Source organism: Sycon ciliatum, chromosome 7 (genome assembly GCF_964019385.1).
Source record: "Sycon ciliatum chromosome 7, ocSycCili1.1, whole genome shotgun sequence".
NCBI classification, from domain to species: domain Eukaryota; kingdom Metazoa; phylum Porifera; class Calcarea; order Leucosolenida; family Sycettidae; genus Sycon; species Sycon ciliatum.
Genome location: NC_088649.1, coordinates 3568114 through 3587920, shown reverse-complemented (window position 1 = coordinate 3587920; position 19807 = coordinate 3568114). Strand labels below are relative to the sequence as shown.

General features: G+C 47.7%; 2 protein-coding genes across 2 annotated transcripts in view; both read right to left on the bottom strand.

Moving 5' to 3' along the window:
• Window positions 1-19807, bottom strand: part of LOC135820755 (uncharacterized) — a 91344-nt gene that overhangs the window by 10932 nt on the left and 60605 nt on the right. The window lies entirely within an intron of this gene.
• The window catches only part of LOC135820749 (uncharacterized), a 30137-nt gene continuing 13867 nt past the window's right edge, over window positions 3538-19807 (bottom strand). The window contains exons 4-13 of the mRNA XM_065333770.1: window positions 18934-19062; window positions 15371-15566; window positions 14180-14874; window positions 12478-13758; window positions 11766-11966; window positions 10908-10956; window positions 10675-10765; window positions 9997-10073; window positions 9481-9712; window positions 3538-4707 (exon numbers count right to left, since the gene is read on the bottom strand). Of these exons, the coding sequence (XP_065189842.1) occupies window positions 4683-4707; window positions 9481-9712; window positions 9997-10073; window positions 10675-10765; window positions 10908-10956; window positions 11766-11966; window positions 12478-13758; window positions 14180-14874; window positions 15371-15566; window positions 18934-19062 (2976 nt within the window). The 3' untranslated portion in view covers window positions 3538-4682. The remainder of the gene's footprint in view (window positions 4708-9480; window positions 9713-9996; window positions 10074-10674; window positions 10766-10907; window positions 10957-11765; window positions 11967-12477; window positions 13759-14179; window positions 14875-15370; window positions 15567-18933; window positions 19063-19807) is intronic.

Here is a 19807-nt window from a genome sequence, read left to right as displayed (position 1 = left end):
GCTGTGACCTTTCGACCTGTTTGGGATGCATACGGCTCTATAGTACAAATTAGGTGCAGTGCATTACATCATTGATGTCCATTTGAGGCGCTGTCCCCTATGGCAAGTGTCGGATTTCACTTGCCACAACTGTACTTACGTAACTCCAAGTATGTGCTTTGAGTGCTGAGAGTATACGAGTTACAATGGTGGCAGCGGAAAAATAGTCGTCGGTTTTGTCCTCGGCTGGGAAGACGCCTCCGCAGGAGAGACAAGTTGCAGAGTCGACAAGTTCCAGAGAGTCTGAGACCAGTTCCAGCTACTCGGGAGACCAGCCCACAGACTAAGTTCTAATTTACTAGTATTGATCATTCTATCCTTCGTCTCGTTTTCCATTCTTTACTTACTTCTTGACTGGTCGTTCGCTGTGCATGAGTAACAGTTTTGTTTGGTGTAGAAAGGGCTACATTTTCACAAAAATATTTTGCGTGTAGCAAGGGCTACATTTTCACAAAAATATTTTGCGCACGTGAGTGTGCGTGCATACTAAGCAAGTACACTGTTGACGTCATGTCCTGTGCATGTGCACGTGACGTGAACGTCCGTGTGACGTTACCAGAATGTTTTGTGTAGGCCAATTTTTTTGTAACATTTTTAATTATGATATTGGGATCTGATTTCTTGTTTGACCATGGAGCATTATTGAACATTGCTCAAGGCACACTAACTTTTAATGATCTGTCAGTCCTGCTAGGCGTGAAAGCTACTAGTGTTGGTCCATCAGAGCCCCGTCCGGTTGTTGCGGCGGACGCTGAACCGCTATCTGACTCTTGGAGTAATGATAGTAATTCTGAGGAAGACCCGGGCACGTACTATTCCCGTGTCACTGTTTGTAGTAAATTAACTCTGCCTGCCGGCCATGTCGTGCTGGTCCCGTGCAAGTCGGTGCAAGAGGCATCTGTGACTGTGGATTGTGTTGCTGTTCCACTGGACTCATTCTTGTTCAAGTTTCCAGATGTGTCTGTGACCCCCAGTGTGGTTACGGTTGGACCTGGCAGGTCCGGTGCGGTAGTTGTGTTGGAGAATCACTCTGACTACCCAGTACAAATTGCTACAGATGTTGATATTGCAGAATTATCTCCTGTACCCGATAACTTGATTGGAGAGGATGATGATCCTGCTGATTCATCTGTTGCGGATATGCAACCGTTTGTGCTATCCCCTGAGCGTGCCGAGATAATCTGTACGTATGTTGAGTCTCGGAATCATCAGGCAGTACCTGAAAAGAACAGACTTACAGAGCTTCTCCGTGAGAATCATGACTTGTTTCTCTTGCAGGAGGGTGATTTTGGTCCTTGTGATGTTTTGCCACATAGTAGTAGTACTGGTGATATACAGCCAGATAAGCAGCCTACGCGCGCTTTGCAAGCTTTGCTGGATGATCTGTTGTCCCGTGGTATACTCACCGAGTCCATTAGACCCTGGGCGTCGCCCATAGTTCTCGTTCCCATGAAGGACGGATCTCTCCGGTTATGTATCGACTACCGCAAGTTGAACAGCATTGCGGAGCCAGATGCGTATCCTATCCCACGTGTTGATGACATATTGGACTCACTCTCTGGCTGTTCATGGTTCACTTGCCTGGATTTAGCGTCAGGATATTGGCAGGTTCCTAAGCACGAGGACGATACGGCAAAGACTGCCGTTACGACACCGTTGGGTTTGTGTGATTTCTTGGTTATGTCTGGCTGTAGAAATGGTCCAGCGACGTTCCACCGTGTAATGGAAGCGGTGCTTCATGGTTTATGTAGTGTGCCTAACCAACCAATCTGTCAAGTGTTTTTCAACAGTGTATTGAATGCCAGATCTACCTTCACTGGACAGCTCCAGATCCTGCAGTCTGTATTTGGACGGGTTCGGGCTGCTGGACTAAAGGTTAACTTGGAAAAATGTTCTTTTTTCCAACGGAAGGTGCTCTTCCTTGGCCATGAAGTTTCGGCTGAAGGTTTGGCTCCGGATCCCACCAGGGTTGAGGCTATTGTGAAGTGGGCCGTACCCCAGTCTGTACGAGGTGTACAGGTGTTTCTGGAGTACGCCGGGTTTTACCGCAGCTTCATCCGTGGTTTTGCTCAGCGCTCCGCTCCACTGAATGTATTAGCAGGCAAGGGTGCCAGCTTTACATGGACTAAGAGTAGTGATGCGGCGTTGACGTCTATGAAGCGGTCACTGACCACAGCCTCCGTGTTGGCGTATCCCGACTTTTCTGTTTCGTCTGGCGGCTTTATTTTGGACACTGACGCAAGCAAGGTGGCCATTGGAGCTGTCCTCAGTCAAATGCAAGATGGCGAGGAATGCCCCATTGCGTTCGGCAGCCGGGTATTGGCGAAGGCAGAGAAGAATAATGATGCGTCAGACCGGGAAACGCTTGCCCTTGTCCATTTCGCGAATCAGTTCCGGCACTATTTGCTTGGTCGGAATTTCATTGCCCGCACAGATTACACTGCCCTCACCGCACTGATGTCCGTGAAGGAACCACGCGGTCGAAAAGCTCGATGGGTGGAGCAACTCGCTGAGTACACCTTCACTACTGTTCACCGACCGGGTCGGCAGCACTTGAATGCAGATGGTCTGTCGCGTTCCTTGTTGCCGGAGGTGCAACCCTCCCATCTCAAGACTCCCACAAATCAGCCAGAACAAGCTAGTTCCTCTGCCACAACGGCGTCTGTGGATGTCGCCACACCTGTACTTGCTGGTCTCTCCGCAACTGAGTTGGCTGCTGCCAAAGCTATGAATGTCGACCTCTCAGTGGTCAGTTTGCCCAGGTACACTGCGGTGAGTGGAAAATTTGTTCGCCCTCCCGAAGGTTTCTGGCACTAGTCGTACCATGCGTTTGTTCTCGGCTAATGCAGTTGGATCAGAAGGAACATTCGGTTCGCGTCTGATGCCTCACGGTGCTTACTCTGCAAGCCCTCGACCATGACCCTACTTGTTGTCCGCTGTCGTCAGAGCCCATCTCGCTCGCAATCCTGGACTGCCTGCTCGGTTTACTGATTTTGCTATGTCCTGAGTTTTCATTTTTTATGTTTCTGTTTTCTTTCTCTATTCACGAGGGCGTGAATTTTCGGTAGGAGGAGGATAGTGTAGCATGGCTACTTTATGACACGTAATTTGTATACACATAAATAGTACACCGTAGGAATGCATGGATAGCAGTGCGCACACTCGCACTGCCTTGTCTTCTTTTCTCCTTGTGAGACAATGAACGAATGATAACTACTTACGTAACTACAAGTATGTGCTTTGAGTGCTGAGAGTATACGAGTTACAATGTCATGGTTATGCCAATGATGTCATGGTGGTGAGTCAGCGGAATTGCCTATGGGCACTATGTGCAGAGCGCGAGTCTGTCACGGCTACATTGTATTCATACAGCCTCGTGAGTCTCTAGCACAACACCGCCGTGTGTGTGTCGCGACCTTGCCACAGCATCTCGACTGATGATGTAACCGCATAACCTCCATAGCGGTGAAGGTCACAACACAACAAGAACACAATGAATCGATTCTAGTCAAATCTTTACTTCCTGGGGCATGTCACATGACTGCCCTAACTGAGAGGAGCGTGTACTTAGTCTTTTGAAAATCGAGTCAGACCGGCTGACTGCTGTGGTTGTGCAGTGCCGGGGTCCGGCTTGAATACAATGAATGCCATAGTGATTGCACATAATTAAAATACTGCAAAATGCCGGAGCAGGCGAAAAACTTGAAAAAACGGCAAAATACGAGCGCAGGAAGCAGAAGCTGAATTGCAACTTCCGGGTGAGAAAGTAGGGGGCACACTCCAAATAAAGGAAAAATATCAAGAGTCGAACAAGGTCGGACTCCAGTTCAAGAATATTCACATTGCTTGTGGGAGACGCAGCGACACTAGCGAAGCAGTGCATGGACAGCGGTTTGATCAAAATCTTTCCTTGATATGCATGCACAGACGAGGTGTCTGTGCGTCTTGCCGGAAGTATTTGCATGTACATGTATGCATGTGTGTGTCAGCGCATGTGTGTGTGTGTGTGTGTGTGTGTGTGTGTGTGTGTGTGTATATATATGTGAGTGTGTGTGTGTGTGTGTGTGTGTGTGTGTGTGTGTGTGTGTGTGTGTGTGTGTGTGTGTGTGTCAACGTAACGGTATTTGTGATACACTGCTACTTCTAAAGCACTGCTAAATCTAAAGGAAAACTTGGGGAAATGATAAATCTAACAAATATGCAAAACGGATGTGGGAAACCCACTAAAGTTGTACGAAGAAAATCAAAAGTGCTACACTGCATAATAATTATGGGTAGTTTATGCAAAGAATTTCAAGAGAATATTAATTTTTAACAATAATTCAATAAGTGGCGGGAGACGGTGCAAAAAAAGATAAAAATACCTAGAAAACGATCATTCAATTCACTTGGTATCCATTACGAACCAAATCTGAACATGCAGAACAAAGAAATGAACGACAAACCTGATGCAAGTCATGATTCCGTGTGACTATTGTCCATGTCCAAAGTGCAGCCTGCACACTACTTTGAGCAAGCACTCCACTGCGCAAGGCACTGGACAGAGATAGGCGTTGGCCACCACGGACAGCACACGGCAAACCTACACGGAGCATCAGGTTTAGTCGGACGCCTTGCCGGCTCGAGACGACCGGATCGTGAGCTTAACCGTCAATGAACCGTGCACGCCTAAGAGGGAGTGCAAAAACAAACATAAACAGACAGAAAAACACTCATGGTGAGCAGGTACATTAAAACCTGTCAAGGCGGCCACTCGGATAAGGCAACCACCATCCTACTGTGGTGGACATGGAAATCCGGTCGCACATCTAGCGGCCCCAGGGCGCTGGCCATGCAGCCGTCGATAAGCAGTACACACATGCATTTATGCGCTGCAGGGCGCTGGTCGATTAGGATCAACATGTGCATGGCACACAGCGTTCTGTACGCGCTGAGGGCGCCGGCCCCGGTCAATTGACTGGATTTCCATGTCCGCTACAGTAGAAGACCGCTGCAACCAGGATCGACCCAGGAATGCTATTTCCAGTCAAACGATCCTTGATGAGGCGACCAGCTGGCAACAGAGACCACATTTTGAAGGTCTCTTGAGCGGTCATCTTAGACCGGTTTCTCTGTGCTATCTCATACAGATAAAGATACCGAGCGGCAGATCCTGCCAAGTTCTGTCTTTAGCATTATCGAACTTCCGGCAGTATCGCTGCATTCACAATCATGTTCACATGTACATGTACATTGCTGCATGGGCATATTCATATCATGTACCTGTACAAGCACATGTACACTGCTGTATGGGTATATTCATATCATGTACCTGTACAAGCACATGTACACTGCTGTATGGGCATATTCATATCATGTACCTGTACAAGCACATGTACACTGCTGTATGGGCATATTCATATCATGTACCTGTACAAGCACATGTACACTGCTGTATGGGTATATTCATATCATGTACCTGTACAAGCACATGTACACTGCTGTATGGGTATATTCATATCATGTACCTGTACAAGCACATGTACACTGCTGCATGGGTATATTCATATCATGTACCTGTACAAGCACATGTACACTGCTGTATGGGCATATTCATATCATGTACCTGTACAAGCACATGTACACTGCTGTATGGGCATATTCATATCATGTACCTGTACAAGCACATGTACACTGCTGTATGGGCATATTCATATCATGTACCTGTACAAGCACATGTACACTGCTGTATGGGTATATTCATATCATGTACCTGTACAAGCACATGTACACTGCTGTATGGGTATATTCATATCATGTACCTGTACAAGCACATGTACACTGCTGTATGGGCATATTCATATCATGTACCTGTACAAGCACATGTACACTGCTGTATGGGTATATTCATATCATGTACCTGTACAAGCACATGTACACTGCTGTATGGGCATATTCATATCATGTACCTGTACAAGCACATGTACACTGCTGTATGGGCATATTCATATCATGTACCTGTACAAGCACATGTACACTGCTGTATGGGCATATTCATATCATGTACCTGTACAAGCACATGTACACTGCTGTATGGGCATATTCATATCATGTACCTGTACAAGCACATGTACACTGCTGTATGGGCATATTCATATCATGTACCTGTACAAGCACATGTACACTGCTGTATGGGTATATTCATATCATGTACCTGTACAAGCACATGTACACTGCTGTATGGGTATATTCATATCATGTACCTGTACAAGCACATGTACACTGCTGTATGGGCATATTCATATCATGTACCTGTACAAGCACATGTACACTGCTGTATGGGCATATTCATATCATGTACCTGTACAAGCACATGTACACTGCTGTATGGGCATATTCATATCATGTACCTGTACAAGCACATGTACACTGCTGTATGGGCATATTCATATCATGTACCTGTACAAGCACATGTACACTGCTGTATGGGTATATTCATATCATGTACCTGTAAAAGCACATGTACACTGCTGTATGGGTATATTCATATCATGTACCTGTACAAGCACATGTACACTGCTGTATGGGCATATTCATATCATGTACCTGTACAAGCACATGTACACTGCTGTATGGGTATATTCATATCATGTACCTGTACAAGCACATGTACACTGCTGTATGGGCATATTCATATCATGTACCTGTACAAGCACATGTACACTGCTGTATGGGCATATTCACATGTGCTAGTAAACATTGTACTACACAGTATTGCATGTATTGTAGCACCCTGCACTGTCTGTGTGTTTCCATATGCAGTTTGCAGTTCCCTTCGACTGTACTGTACACATTCACACTGTATGCATTCACCCCCCCCCCCCCCCAACACTGTTTGCAGACATCATGATTAGTGTTGTGCACGGGTAGTCGGGTACCCGTGCTACCCGTGAGGACCTCGGGTAGACGGGTAAAGAATAATACCCGAGACCCGAAGTCGCAGATGACATGAAGTGCAGTAAAAAAGAAAGAAAATATCGTGTCCGTTCACGAAGGGAACTCACGACGGCCGCCAACACCCGGTAAACCCTCTAGCGGCAGATGCAGCTCCTAACGGTGGGGGTGAGTGGATAAGTCTCACAGCCACTGGCACAAGTGCCGATAAACCCCACTACTGCCAATAGGCATTAGCCGCATCCATGTACCCCTTGTGCCTGGCCAAAAGTTCCCAGTTGACTGTGGGTAGCAACACGGCTGGATAAACCGCTCCCAGGCAGGATTTGAACCAGGTACCTCTCGTATCTCAATCATGGTCTTTGACCAACCCACTGTGCCTGCCATCAAGTACAGTGCACGTGTACAAATTCATGTAATACTCCGCATGTCTTGCCAGTATGTAAGGGAAGGGGTGCATTGTGGTGTTACCATGGAAACATTACCCGATCGGGTACCCGTGCTACCCGTGGAAAACTATCCGAACCCGATACCCGAAGAAAATGCTACCCGACTCAGCCCTAATCATAATTATTGTGGACCTTTCCGGAGCTCTAATGGGCCATTCGCACAACACCCAAAACATGGCAAACATGGCGTTGTCCGAATAGCCATGACAACATAGAACGTGGCGGGGAAAAACCGGTCAATTGAACACCTGGTACAGAAACATAGACGACGTATCCAGATTAGGACCCCGGTACCGAGATTCGTTCTGCTGTTCCCGGCAGTTTGTTAAAAAAAAAAGCGGTGCGCACAGCTGTAGGAAAAGCGTGTATGTGCCTTTGTGAATGTACATGCACTTGCATGAAAACAATGTTTGACAGTACGTGGAATTCCAAAACGTGACACGTATTGTAATGTAGTATGAACAGCCTAAACGGGATTACCGATTGTTTCATAAAATGAAACATTTCGCTCATATTTTGCTTCTGTTTGCTTGTGCATGGGTGTGTGACCATGCACGTGCATGTATGTATGCAGAAATATGCTGTGCTTGTGTTCATGTGTGAGGGCAATGTCAGTCGATAACCAGTCGATAGTCAGTCGATAGGATTGAATCTAATCGATAAGTAAATTGGGTCAGTCGTTTCACCCCTAGTTTCGGTATTTTCCACCAAAGCCTTTGAAGCCGAAGTACAGTAAGATCGAGCGCCGAAGAACACCTCGCCGAAGAACACCTCGCCGAAGAACACCCAGGCTGGAAAACCGGCAAAATTTAAGAACAGTCCAGGCTAGAATTATCAGATTTGAACGTACATGTATGGGAGGTGAGTACATGTCATGTACACGTGTAAACAGTAACTGCTACATGTACAGTCATTCCCATTTACGACACCCACTAGTTTAGAAGTACTACATTGCACTACATGTACATGTACATGTACATGTACATGACAAACGTCATGATGTCACTCGACTCGCCGCGCGCGTGTGAATAAGAACGGTCTGGCTAGAATCAAAAATTTAAGAACTTTCCTAGGCTGCGCTCGAGCCCCTGCTTTCTTCGGCGCCTGATCTTACTGTAGGTATAGTGCATTAGATCTAGCTTCACCACATGCGCTCTCTGGCCTTGCGCATTCACACTACGCATACCATTCACACCATCAACACTCCTATTACTACAGTATCAGGTACAGCACAGCTCGATTACATCCGGTCGTCGGGATGGTACTATTCATTATGCACCAGTGCATTCAGTGCTGCTCAATCAAATTCGATTGCGTGAGTCGAGTTTGCGTCCAGCACCAGTTCACATTCCAGTGTTTGCAGGCATGGGGCTGCGCAGTGCCAGGCGCATACTTGCTTCAGACGATCGGATTTCAAACAGCAGCAGTGTAGTAATGCCAGATAGAATACTAACAGTCGCAATAATACCGTGCTACAGAAAATTTCACATTTTTAGCACACTTGGTTGCCCATGTTACCCATGCTACAGTCACCGGCCTCCAGCCATTTATTCATATTGTTGGCTCCTCAGGGGTCATCATGCATTCACCATCCTGTCCCCCACCTCCCCTCCCCCCCCCCCCCCCATTCCAGCTGCTATTGGCTCCTCCGTGTTATCAAGCATTCAGCACCCTTCCCCCTTCCCCCTCCCCCCATTCCAGCTGCCGGTACTGGCTTCACCGTGTCATCATGCATTCAGCTCCCTGCCCACCTTCCCCTCCCCCATGCCCCCTCCATCCTGCTCCCTCTCCCTGCCCCTCCCACCACTCCAGCTGGTACTGGCTCCTCTGTGTCATCATGCACTCAGCACCCTACACCCTTCCCCAGGGCTCCCCTCACCTGCCCCCTCCCCCTTCCCAAGCCTGCCCCTGCCCCCCCCCCCCACCCCATGCCCCTCCCATTCCATCTGGTGCTGCTTCCTCTTTGGTCATCATGCATTCTGTGCCCTACCACCTACCCCCTGCCCTAACCCTTCCACTGGTCAAATACTCCACCGGTGTCCGCATGTGTCACACTCACTCAATAATCTGTGCCACTCTCATGACGACTTCCTCCTGAGTGAATGCTGCCAAGATGCACAGAAGCTCCTTGCAGCTGATCGCCTTCTTCTTGACGATGTAGAAGAGCTGACCGGCCACATTGTTGGTATCCGCTAGGCCGTGTCGGTTCTCCTGGATGTAAGTGGTCATGATGCTCTCGAAGTTGTTGACAAACTCACCGGCTGCCATTACCAGCTGCTTGGCCAGTTTCCCTGTAATCCAGAATCAGAACAAGAAAACAGTTTCTCCGTGATCCAGAACCAGATCCAGAAAACAGTTTCTCTGTAATCCAGAACCAGAACAAGAGAATAGAATAGAATATAGAACATAGAAACACAGGATTACGGGTTCAAATGTAGCACCTTCTAAAAAAGAAGAAAAGAAGTTCTTCTTTCGCGTCCTCCACCAGTCTTGTCACTCTCACCTCACGATATATACCTTAATGTGAAAGCCTATGACAAGATGAAAACTAAACAATACAAGTGCGAACACTTACTTCGTTCCGCAACAGTCAAGTACTCCGCCATCTTGTTTCCGAGATCAGTCAAATCGGTAAGTGTCACCAGCTTATCACTGAGAGAAAACAACAATGTGAGCACATGCATATACACACACACACACACACACACACACACACACACACACACACACACACACACATAAACATACACATACACACACACACACACACACACACATACACACACACACACACACACACACACACATGCACACACATGCACACACCCATACATGGACACACACGCACACACATACACACACACACATGGACACACACACACACACATGCACACACATGCACACACCCATACATGGACACACACGCACACACATACACACACACACATGGACACACACACACAAATCCGTACATGCATGTTCGTGTACACGCACCATAACTTCACATCATATGACAAACCCGTACGCATTGTTTGCACCCTGTGCATGACAGGCACAGGGTCGAATCCACCCCCTTCTTTGGGTTCAACTCTCTGGACGTCACTTTGCACTGTTTGCCAGCGTAACTTATCGAAACATGCCATGTGATGTGAAGCCCCACAGTCCCCTAGGTCCAGCATTGGATAGAGATTGTACAGGCTATTGCACATTCTTGATAGTTACATGTTCCTTGGACACTTTAGATATTACATACAAGTTGTTCAGATTGCAGTACTTGGCCGAGACGTATTCCTCCGGTGACATGCAAAGTAAACTGATGGCTGCACCGCCAGTGCCCACACACGCTGCACAGATACACAATGAAATCAAGACAATGAAATCAGCTCAGTGACAAAAGAGAACAGATTTATCTGCAACCGGTTCATTGTAAACGGATATATAAGCGGTTCAAAACCGTTCTACCCGCGTTTAGGGAATTTCCCTCACCTGAGCCTGATGGAGTCGGTTCTCGGCGCAGGACAAGGTTTGAAGGGTCCTGTAAATAGCACAGCAGCACACAGATACGTGCAGGGTAGTGAGTGCATAGGCAGATGCACGAAACCCTCCTCCCCCCCCCCCCCACACACACTTACATACACACACACACATACACATACATACACACACACACACACACACACACACACACACTCACACACTCACACACTCACATACACGCACGCAAGCATGCACACCCACACACATACATACACGCACGCGCGCGCACACACACACATACACATACACACACACACACACACACACACACACACACACACACACACATACAGACACATAGACAAACACACACACGTACACACACATGCACACACACACACACACACACACACACACACACACACACACACACACACACACACACGTACACATACATACACACACACACACACACACACACACACACACACACACACACACACAACGGAGGCAAATAGCTGTGTAGCTATAACTTCAAGTTTCATGCAATTCATTGATCATCAGACAGCGGCATTCACAGAGGATCGCTGAACTGCTGGTGTGTATGTGTGTGTGTGTGTGTGTGTGTGTGTGTGTGTGCGTGGGGTGGTGGTGGTGGGGGGGGGGGGGGGGGTATATACATGACGAGTATACACGTAGACTCTTGGGGGCGGGGGGGGGGGGGGGGGTGATATGGTCTTGGAAGCGGTATAATAACGCTTGGAGGGGGGGGGGGGGGGGGGTAATATACTCGCTGCGGTATAATAATACTCGTACAGGAGTGTAGGGTGGTGTAGATACTCTTGGTACATTTCCATGCACTCTCACCTGAGTCCATCTCTTCCAGAAGGACAGTCCTCCATTGGGGATCCTCGCCTCCTTGTTCAAGACGGGACACATCGGAGTCGTTCCAGGCTCAAACACGTCGACTGTGTGAAAGCAGGTAGCGCGGTCGATGCACTTCCCTCTACCGTGCGTAGTGCACAGCACACTATCGCTCATCTTGCCACAACCGCATGCCACCGTCTCCTTCACAGCACAACAAGCACAACAACAGACAAGGATCATAAACACAACAACAGACAAGGATCATAAACACAACATGTGTGATGATGGGCAATGTCGGTGGCTACCATGACAACAGGTGGACAACAACTGTACATGTATGGCGGGACAAGAAATGATCATCGAATGAAATTGTTCAATACAATAGAAGAGCAAGTGGTAAGGAAGACCGTCCAGCCATTCACCGGCCATTCACCAGCCGTTCACCAGCCGTTCACCAGCCGTTCACCAGGCATTCACCAGCCATTCACCAACCATTCACCAACCATTCACCAGCCATTCACCAGGCATTCACCAGGCATTCACCAGGCATTCACCAGCCATTCACCAACCATTCACCAGGCATTCACCAGGCATTCACCAGGAATTCACTAGCAGTATTTAGTGAAAAGCATGCTCCAGAAGGCAGAACTTGGAGTTATCTAGTAAGAGTAGTTCGAAGTAAAAATTATTATGGCACGGCATTGTGACTCACCTCAATCAGAAGTCTCTGACTGGTAACTGCCTGCATGTCAGACAACCATTGCTTCACCTGACGTAGCGCTGCCTCACCCTCACCACTGCCGAAGACACGCTGCTCGTTGACCGACTCCATTCTGAGAGAGATGCCGCACTTCCAGTAGGACACTAGCAGCCACTCTCCGTTGCTGACATTCCACGGTAGTCGCATGGTAAACTTGGACAGGGCAGTCTTCCTCCAGGCGCTGGTTTTCGTGCCGGTCTCGACAAGGAGCTGGTTGTGGCGAGTGATACATTTCGTGCCGATTGTGAGGAACATATCATGTGGAAAGTGGTCGTTCTCGTCGCAAGCCAGAAGAATGGCCTCGGATGTGGAGCCGCCTTCCAGCTCACGGATAGACTCATTTTCGGTAGCAGCTGGCATGAGAAAGACTTTCTTCTTTCCGTTCTTGGCGGTGCTGATTTCACCCAGGTCACACAGGATGCACAGTGTCTCCATTAGCTGCAAGAAGGTGTGGCGGTGCTCCTCATTCAACATCAGCCGGTGGAACTCGGGACTGTGCTCTTGCCATAGACGCAGGGCCAGTTCAACCGTGATGTAGCCTTGTTGGTAGAGATCAATGTCATCGCGTGATGGTGGATCCTTCACGAAATCTTCTCGCTTCATTCCAGGCTGAATGAGCGAGCCAGCCAGCTTCATGACGAATGGTACGTTGATTATCACTTTATCCCGCAGTGCTGCGGACCGGGGAAAGAAGAGAACGGTGCCAAGGTTGTGGTGAAATCCCAGCATAGGTTTGAGCTCATCCACTCGGTGTGCAATGCCAAGGCAGCGGGCTAGACGAAGCAGATCATTGAGCGAGATCCAGGGACTGGAGAGACGGGGATCTCCAGAGAGCTCGAGCAGTGCGAGCGTTTCCAGACAACGTGCAAGTGGGATAGCCTCTTGGTTGACACTCTCCTCGAGAAGCTTAGTGCGCAGGCTTCGAATTCCAGCGTGTTCTGGCAAGAGGAAGCTACCAGAACGTGTGTTGTTGACAAACACGATGTCGTCAGACTTCAGCAAGTGGCAGTACGGTTTCCCTTTAAGACTTTTCATGATGACATCACGTTCCGCATCCAGGATGGCTCCACTGAACCAACGACGCTGGTCGATATGCGTGCCAACAAGGAACACCCGCACGTTGCTGCTACTTGGCATGTTGTGTATTGTGGCCAGGTAGTCGTGGATATACGTAAGGCTTGGCTGTCTCGGCACAGCTGCAGTGCAAGACCGATGTTTGCCCTCGTGTCGAACCTGCATAGCACAGGAACACACCAGACACAGAGCACTATGCGTCTGGTGTTGTAAATAATAGTGTTATGCCAGGTCCTGGCAATCCTCAGACAACTGATATTAAACAGTGATATGTATACGAACTTGTCTTTCTTTCTGGCAATATCTGAGTATTCTGTCTTCAATTCAAGATATTTCTAGTCTGGCGTCGCATCTCTTCAAGTATAACACTGTATGCTATAGGACGGCGAAGGTCAAATCATTACCATCTTCTAAAGTACAGCATTCTTGCCTACAGGTCAGGTCTAGCTAACACCGAAACCCATTGTACTGTTGGCTGGTCACAGTCACTTCACAATTCACACACAAGGTGCTGGACTAGACTGCCTAGACCAAAACCAGTCCACTGTCCAACGGTCTCTCGATATCTATCAATACTTACAGTGCTCTGAGGAGTCTCTGCTTCCACAGACTGGCTTGCTTTGAATACAATTGCATACACAGTGCGGTCAGCACCAAAGCCGATGTGCTGAAGCAGCCGATAGGAGTCCTGGCCTGCCGTGCCCCAGATGCGGATGATTTGGAACCTTCCCTCGGCAATATCTGCGCTGGCATTCTCAATGAACCAAGAGGATGTCACGCGGCTTGAGATATCACTAATCACACTTTGTGGTAACTCGTTCTCGCTTGCTGCCGAGTCAGAGAATGGGCCCGTCAATCCAGAGGCATCACTTGCTAATGAAGAAGAAATGTCTGATCTGGTATTGCTTGCAGCAGAGTTAGCAGAATGAGAGGATTCAGAAACAGATGAGGCAGAAGAAGAAGAAGCTGCGGCAGGGTGCAGAAAGGCTTCTGGATCAGTTGCGATACGGTGGATCACAGAGGCGATCTTCCTTCTGAGCATTTCCTCGCCGTATTTGCTGGCCTCCTGCTCCAGCTGATCGCCATCGATGATGAACGTGCTTTCATCCACTCCGACTGTGCTGTTGTCGTCCTTTCCGCGCAAGATTTTCTTGCGGCAAAGAGAGCGCGCCAGGCTGGTCTTGCCTGCACCGGCTTCACCGATGAGAATCATGCGTAGAAACGGTATTCCAATCTCCAGCTGGAGTCGGGCTGGCTTGACCATGGGTTCAGAAACTGTGCACAAAGAAAACATAAAATACTTACACTTGTACATGAATGCATATGCTACCTATGGGGTCTCGTACCCATCTTGCATTTACAGTGCAGTGTAGCTGACAGAAGACAACTCCAATGCATGGATATGGCTTACTCAGGGTCAGAGACTCAGAAGTAGAAAACTTCGCATCCGTTTGATACATTACACTACTTTTCAAAGTGCATGTATTCTCACATTCGGAGCATAGTGCGCACCTGCGAACTCGGGCCTGAAATAGCGCATTAAAGTGCGCAATCTTCTCCGGCAAATGCGGCAATTATAATCTCTGGCTCTCCATCCGAGTCTAGTACGCACAAGTTCCAATTCCAAGTATTCATTCTGCTAACACAATCACACTTGATCACATTTATACTGTGTATGGATTAAAAGACTGGTGGAACAGAAGGCACCACCGGTCTCAGCACTGGCTTCATGCTGACCAACCTTCATCAATGTCTTTTGATACTTCCATACCTGCGTAGGAGGTGATGTCAAGATAGGATAGTCCAGGCGTGTCCAATTGCATGACTGCATAGATGATATCGTGCGCTCCAGGGACATCCGATAGCTTCTGGTTACGCATTCTACCATGCAGGTCCATGTCGCTGCACACCACTTCACCAGTTGGCCACCAATGTACAAAAAAGGATCGGTTCTCGGGGTCTACGAACTTGTAGCACACAGAGAGCAGAACAAAACACACACATTGTTACTAGGTCTCTGTGACTGTCATGGCTGCCATGGCAACCCTGATCTCTTTTAAAAGTGCATCGCACCACACTGACATGGCCCAGTTAGTTCTTCCACAGCATCAACAAAATTTAATGTCATTCAGTGTGCATTCTGTCAAACGTCCGTGTTTTCTTGATTGTTGGCGTGTGTCATTCATCGAATATGGAAACGTGGGTCTACGGCAGATTTGCAAGAACCAGCTCATAGAACGACACAACAATGAGAGATGCTTCGCAGTACGACATTCACAGCAAAGCACGCCTCACCGGCACCATATTCACAGAAAGCTTCCCACAACGAAAGACATTTAACAGCTGTATCTTTGACTGAGTGATGAGCTATCGATGCATGTTCCGAGGGAGTGAGGGACAGGCAGACAGAAAGAGAGAGAGAAATGGTCATATATATGGATTACCACGACAACCTCAGGAATCTTACATACGCTTTGTTTAGATGGACAAGTCCTAAGAGGCTTGTACACGCAGCTTCCTACACACGGCACAGAGCACCATGCATCATTCGTTGAAACTAAAAGTGTCATGCCCATAGGCAATCATCAGACAAGTTGCCACTTGGTCCGCCAAGTTAAAATTGGCGCTTATCTTCACTCTTGTCTCAAGAAGAAAATACCAGTATTTGAAGCTTGTCATGGTCAGAAAACACTAGGTACATGATAATTTACATGTCAGTATGAAACTCAGCGGACAATTCAAGAAAGTTACGCGTCCTTCTCGCCATTATCGTCGCTGGATGAAGAGCTCAAAACATTCGATCAAGACAGCTGCTGCGCGTTTCATACCTTGTTCCAACTCTCCTCGTCTCGAATCATGCTCAAAGGCAGTGACTTGTCGTGCCTGTCACTGCCGCTCAGACGCTGAGTGAGACTGCCCGTTTGGTGGCTGTATGTGTTATCCCCGTTCGTCGCAATAATGCCTTTGTTCGAGGCAAAAAGGCAACGCCACATCACTGTCCTTTTTCAAATCGCCTCTTGCGCATGTCGTACTTGCTTATCAGCACGCATGCAAGCCGCTGGTGCTTGTAGCGCAGTAACAGCTTCCGCCGCTTGATGTACCACATGATTGTGTGTACTGCACCTAACATGCTCCAGTGTCGCACGGACTCTGGAGCGGGGGTAGTTCTCTTCTGCGAGTTTGCTGCAAGTCCTTTGCTCGCGAGTTTCCCTCAGGACTTGGTGTTTATTTTGATCAGCTCATTTGCCATGTTCTCTGTGAGCTTCAGAGTGTATCCGCCGGATTGGTCCCGCTTTCTGGAGGCGTCAACATGAGCTGTTTCGTCATCAACGTGTTGCTGATGATGACTCTTCTCTAGGCGCTGTACTGTGCGAGCACTCAAATCCAAGCTCGCGAAACGCTTTTTCAGCTTTTCTATACCTCCCTGTGGAAAACTACCCATGCTACCAGACAGCTGGAAGTAGGCAGAAAGTGTATTCACCATCGCTCTGAAGTGCGAACATCCTGACCTATGTTCAAACTGGGGAGGAGATTGCAGCGTTTTCTTGTGCTGACGGAAGTGTTCGTCGGTGGCAGCTCCAGTCAAAAAGACTCAAACGAACCGATCGCAACTTCCGTGATGGGTTTGTTCTGCCATGTTGTCGGATGCAATAGTCAATGGTTATGTTCGGATGGTGAATCGGTGGTTCCATGCCGTATGACACAAGGATGCAGAACACCGAAAAATCAAGTGCGAAGATAACCGCCAATTTTAACTTGGCGGACCAAGTGAATGGTAGTGCTCTGTGTTGTGTGTACGATAGCTCTGTTCAAATGAATAATGAGCACTCTACTGAGCCGGAGCACTCTCATTTACAAACAGCTTCCAAACTTTACACTGCTATAATAGCATCCTGTGCACGAACACACCACGATAAAAATCATCATAAAACTGCAGACACTTAAAGGGGAATTGTATCGATATTTCATGTAGGGTCCAGAAGAATGGCAACTTGACATCGGTTCGAATGGCATATCTCTCGCTTGCATATGATAAATCAAACTTGCCAAATCGCCAATTGTATGCTCATGTTGCCAACGCGACCAGCGCATTGATGACGCATGTTCTACTCAGCTCTGTGAGAGAGAAGGTGGATCACTGCAGAATTTGGTCATTTTCAATTGGTTTATTGTACTCACGGAGTGTAAGAAGGGCTTTGTTCAATGCTGGTAGTGCCGTGAGCTGTATATTAGTAGTCCTCTCGAGTGTGTACTGGGACGTGACACTGACAGGAGAAGGCTGGAGTGCGGAGACATCAGCAGACAAGCGGAAATAGTGCTAAAATCTTGGTTGGGACAAATCAGACGTTTAGCATTTAGCCCAACCAAGGACCATGCCGTTAGCTCTTTCCACTTCCTGCAGGTGGATGTGATGCGACTCTCCTATCTCTCGTGATATCTTCTGAAGCCAGGTGAGACGACGGGTGGTGAACATTGACGAACAAAATAATGTACTTTTTTGAAAGTTTGCTGAAAATTTCTCAAGGGAGATCGCGAATACCAAACATCTTCTCCTAGAGGAACCATTTCCTAGGCCACAGTCAGCCAAGGGAAATGCAGGAGAAGGCCGATAAACGCACTAACAGCATTGAACACAGCACTTCTTTCACTTCGTGAATACAATAACACAATAATGAAAATGACCACATTCTGCAGTGATCGACCTTCTCTCTCATGGACCTAAGCAGAACCTACGTCGTCACTGCCCTGGTCGCGTTGGCAACATGATCATACAATTGGGGATTTGGCAAGTTTGCCATTCGAACCGATATCAAATTGTCTTTCTTCTGGACCCTAATTGAATTAAGGTGAGCCAATCATAATAATATTTCCCTTGTTTGCTTTTTTTGAAAATCAGTGTTTTGATCATTTCCTTCAGATAGAGTAAGTAAATTATCGTGTCCGTTTCCGAAGGCAACTCACGACGGCCGCTAACACCCGGTAAACCCTAGCGGCAGATGCAGCGCCTAACGGTGGGGGTGAGTGGATAAGTCTCACAACCACTGGCACAAGTGCCGAGAAACCCCATTAGCTGCATCCATGTACCTGGCCACAAGTTCCCAGTTGACTGTGGGTTGCAGCATGGCTGGAAAAACCGCTCCCATGCATGACTTGAACCAGGTACCTCTCATATCTCAATCATGGTCTTTGACCAACCCACTGTGCCTGCCTGATAGACAAGAGAAAACGTTCGGAAGTAACTCAAAATTGTTCTGTGTTGGCTGATGATTCGGTCTACCATGTTCTTATCTATATTGCTTTTTTATTTATTGAAGTAAGTTCTAAGAGGCTCACCTTTGCAAGAGAGTCAGTCAGGTTAAATATAACTTGGCCAATTTCACCTCTTTCAGAATTGAATCTGAATGTACTCGGAGACCGATCCGGGTTAAAACGGCCGAACCCTATTGAAAAGAAACAATCCGTCTGCACAGCCATACATAGCATACATACAAACATACATGAGTGCTTATGCACATACATGCACACACACACGCACACACACACACGCACACACACACACATATACACACATACACACACACACACACACACACACACACACACACACACACACACACACACACACATACACACACACATACACATACACACACATACAAACACATACACACACACACACACACACACACACACACACACACACACACACATACACACACATACACACACACACATACAAACACATACAAACACATACACACACATACACACACATACACACACACATACTTACTTGTACTTGTTGCTCACTGCCAAAACTGGTCACGTGGGTCTCCCCGGGAGAGGGGAGAGAGACTCAAAAGGAATCTTGGAAAGATGACTCAATTGGCTATTGAACCGCCCAACGGCCGACACCCCCTGAAATCCCCAAAACTCTGGGTGGACTTGAAAATGATCCCACTTATGGGCTCACCACACCTCAGTAAGTGGGTGAGGACAAGGTGCAGAAAAAGGATTGACGGTATCAGGGTATCCGTCCTGGGATCCACCTGCAGAACCCCTGCCCCCAGTGAAGGTAATACTTGCTACTAGTGTGGGTGGCTAAATCAGAGTGGATCTGATATAAGCTTCACTAGCACCATTGATTACACAAGAGTTAATCTAGCCAGAAGCAGTTCATGGTTAACAGGTATACAGACACACACAC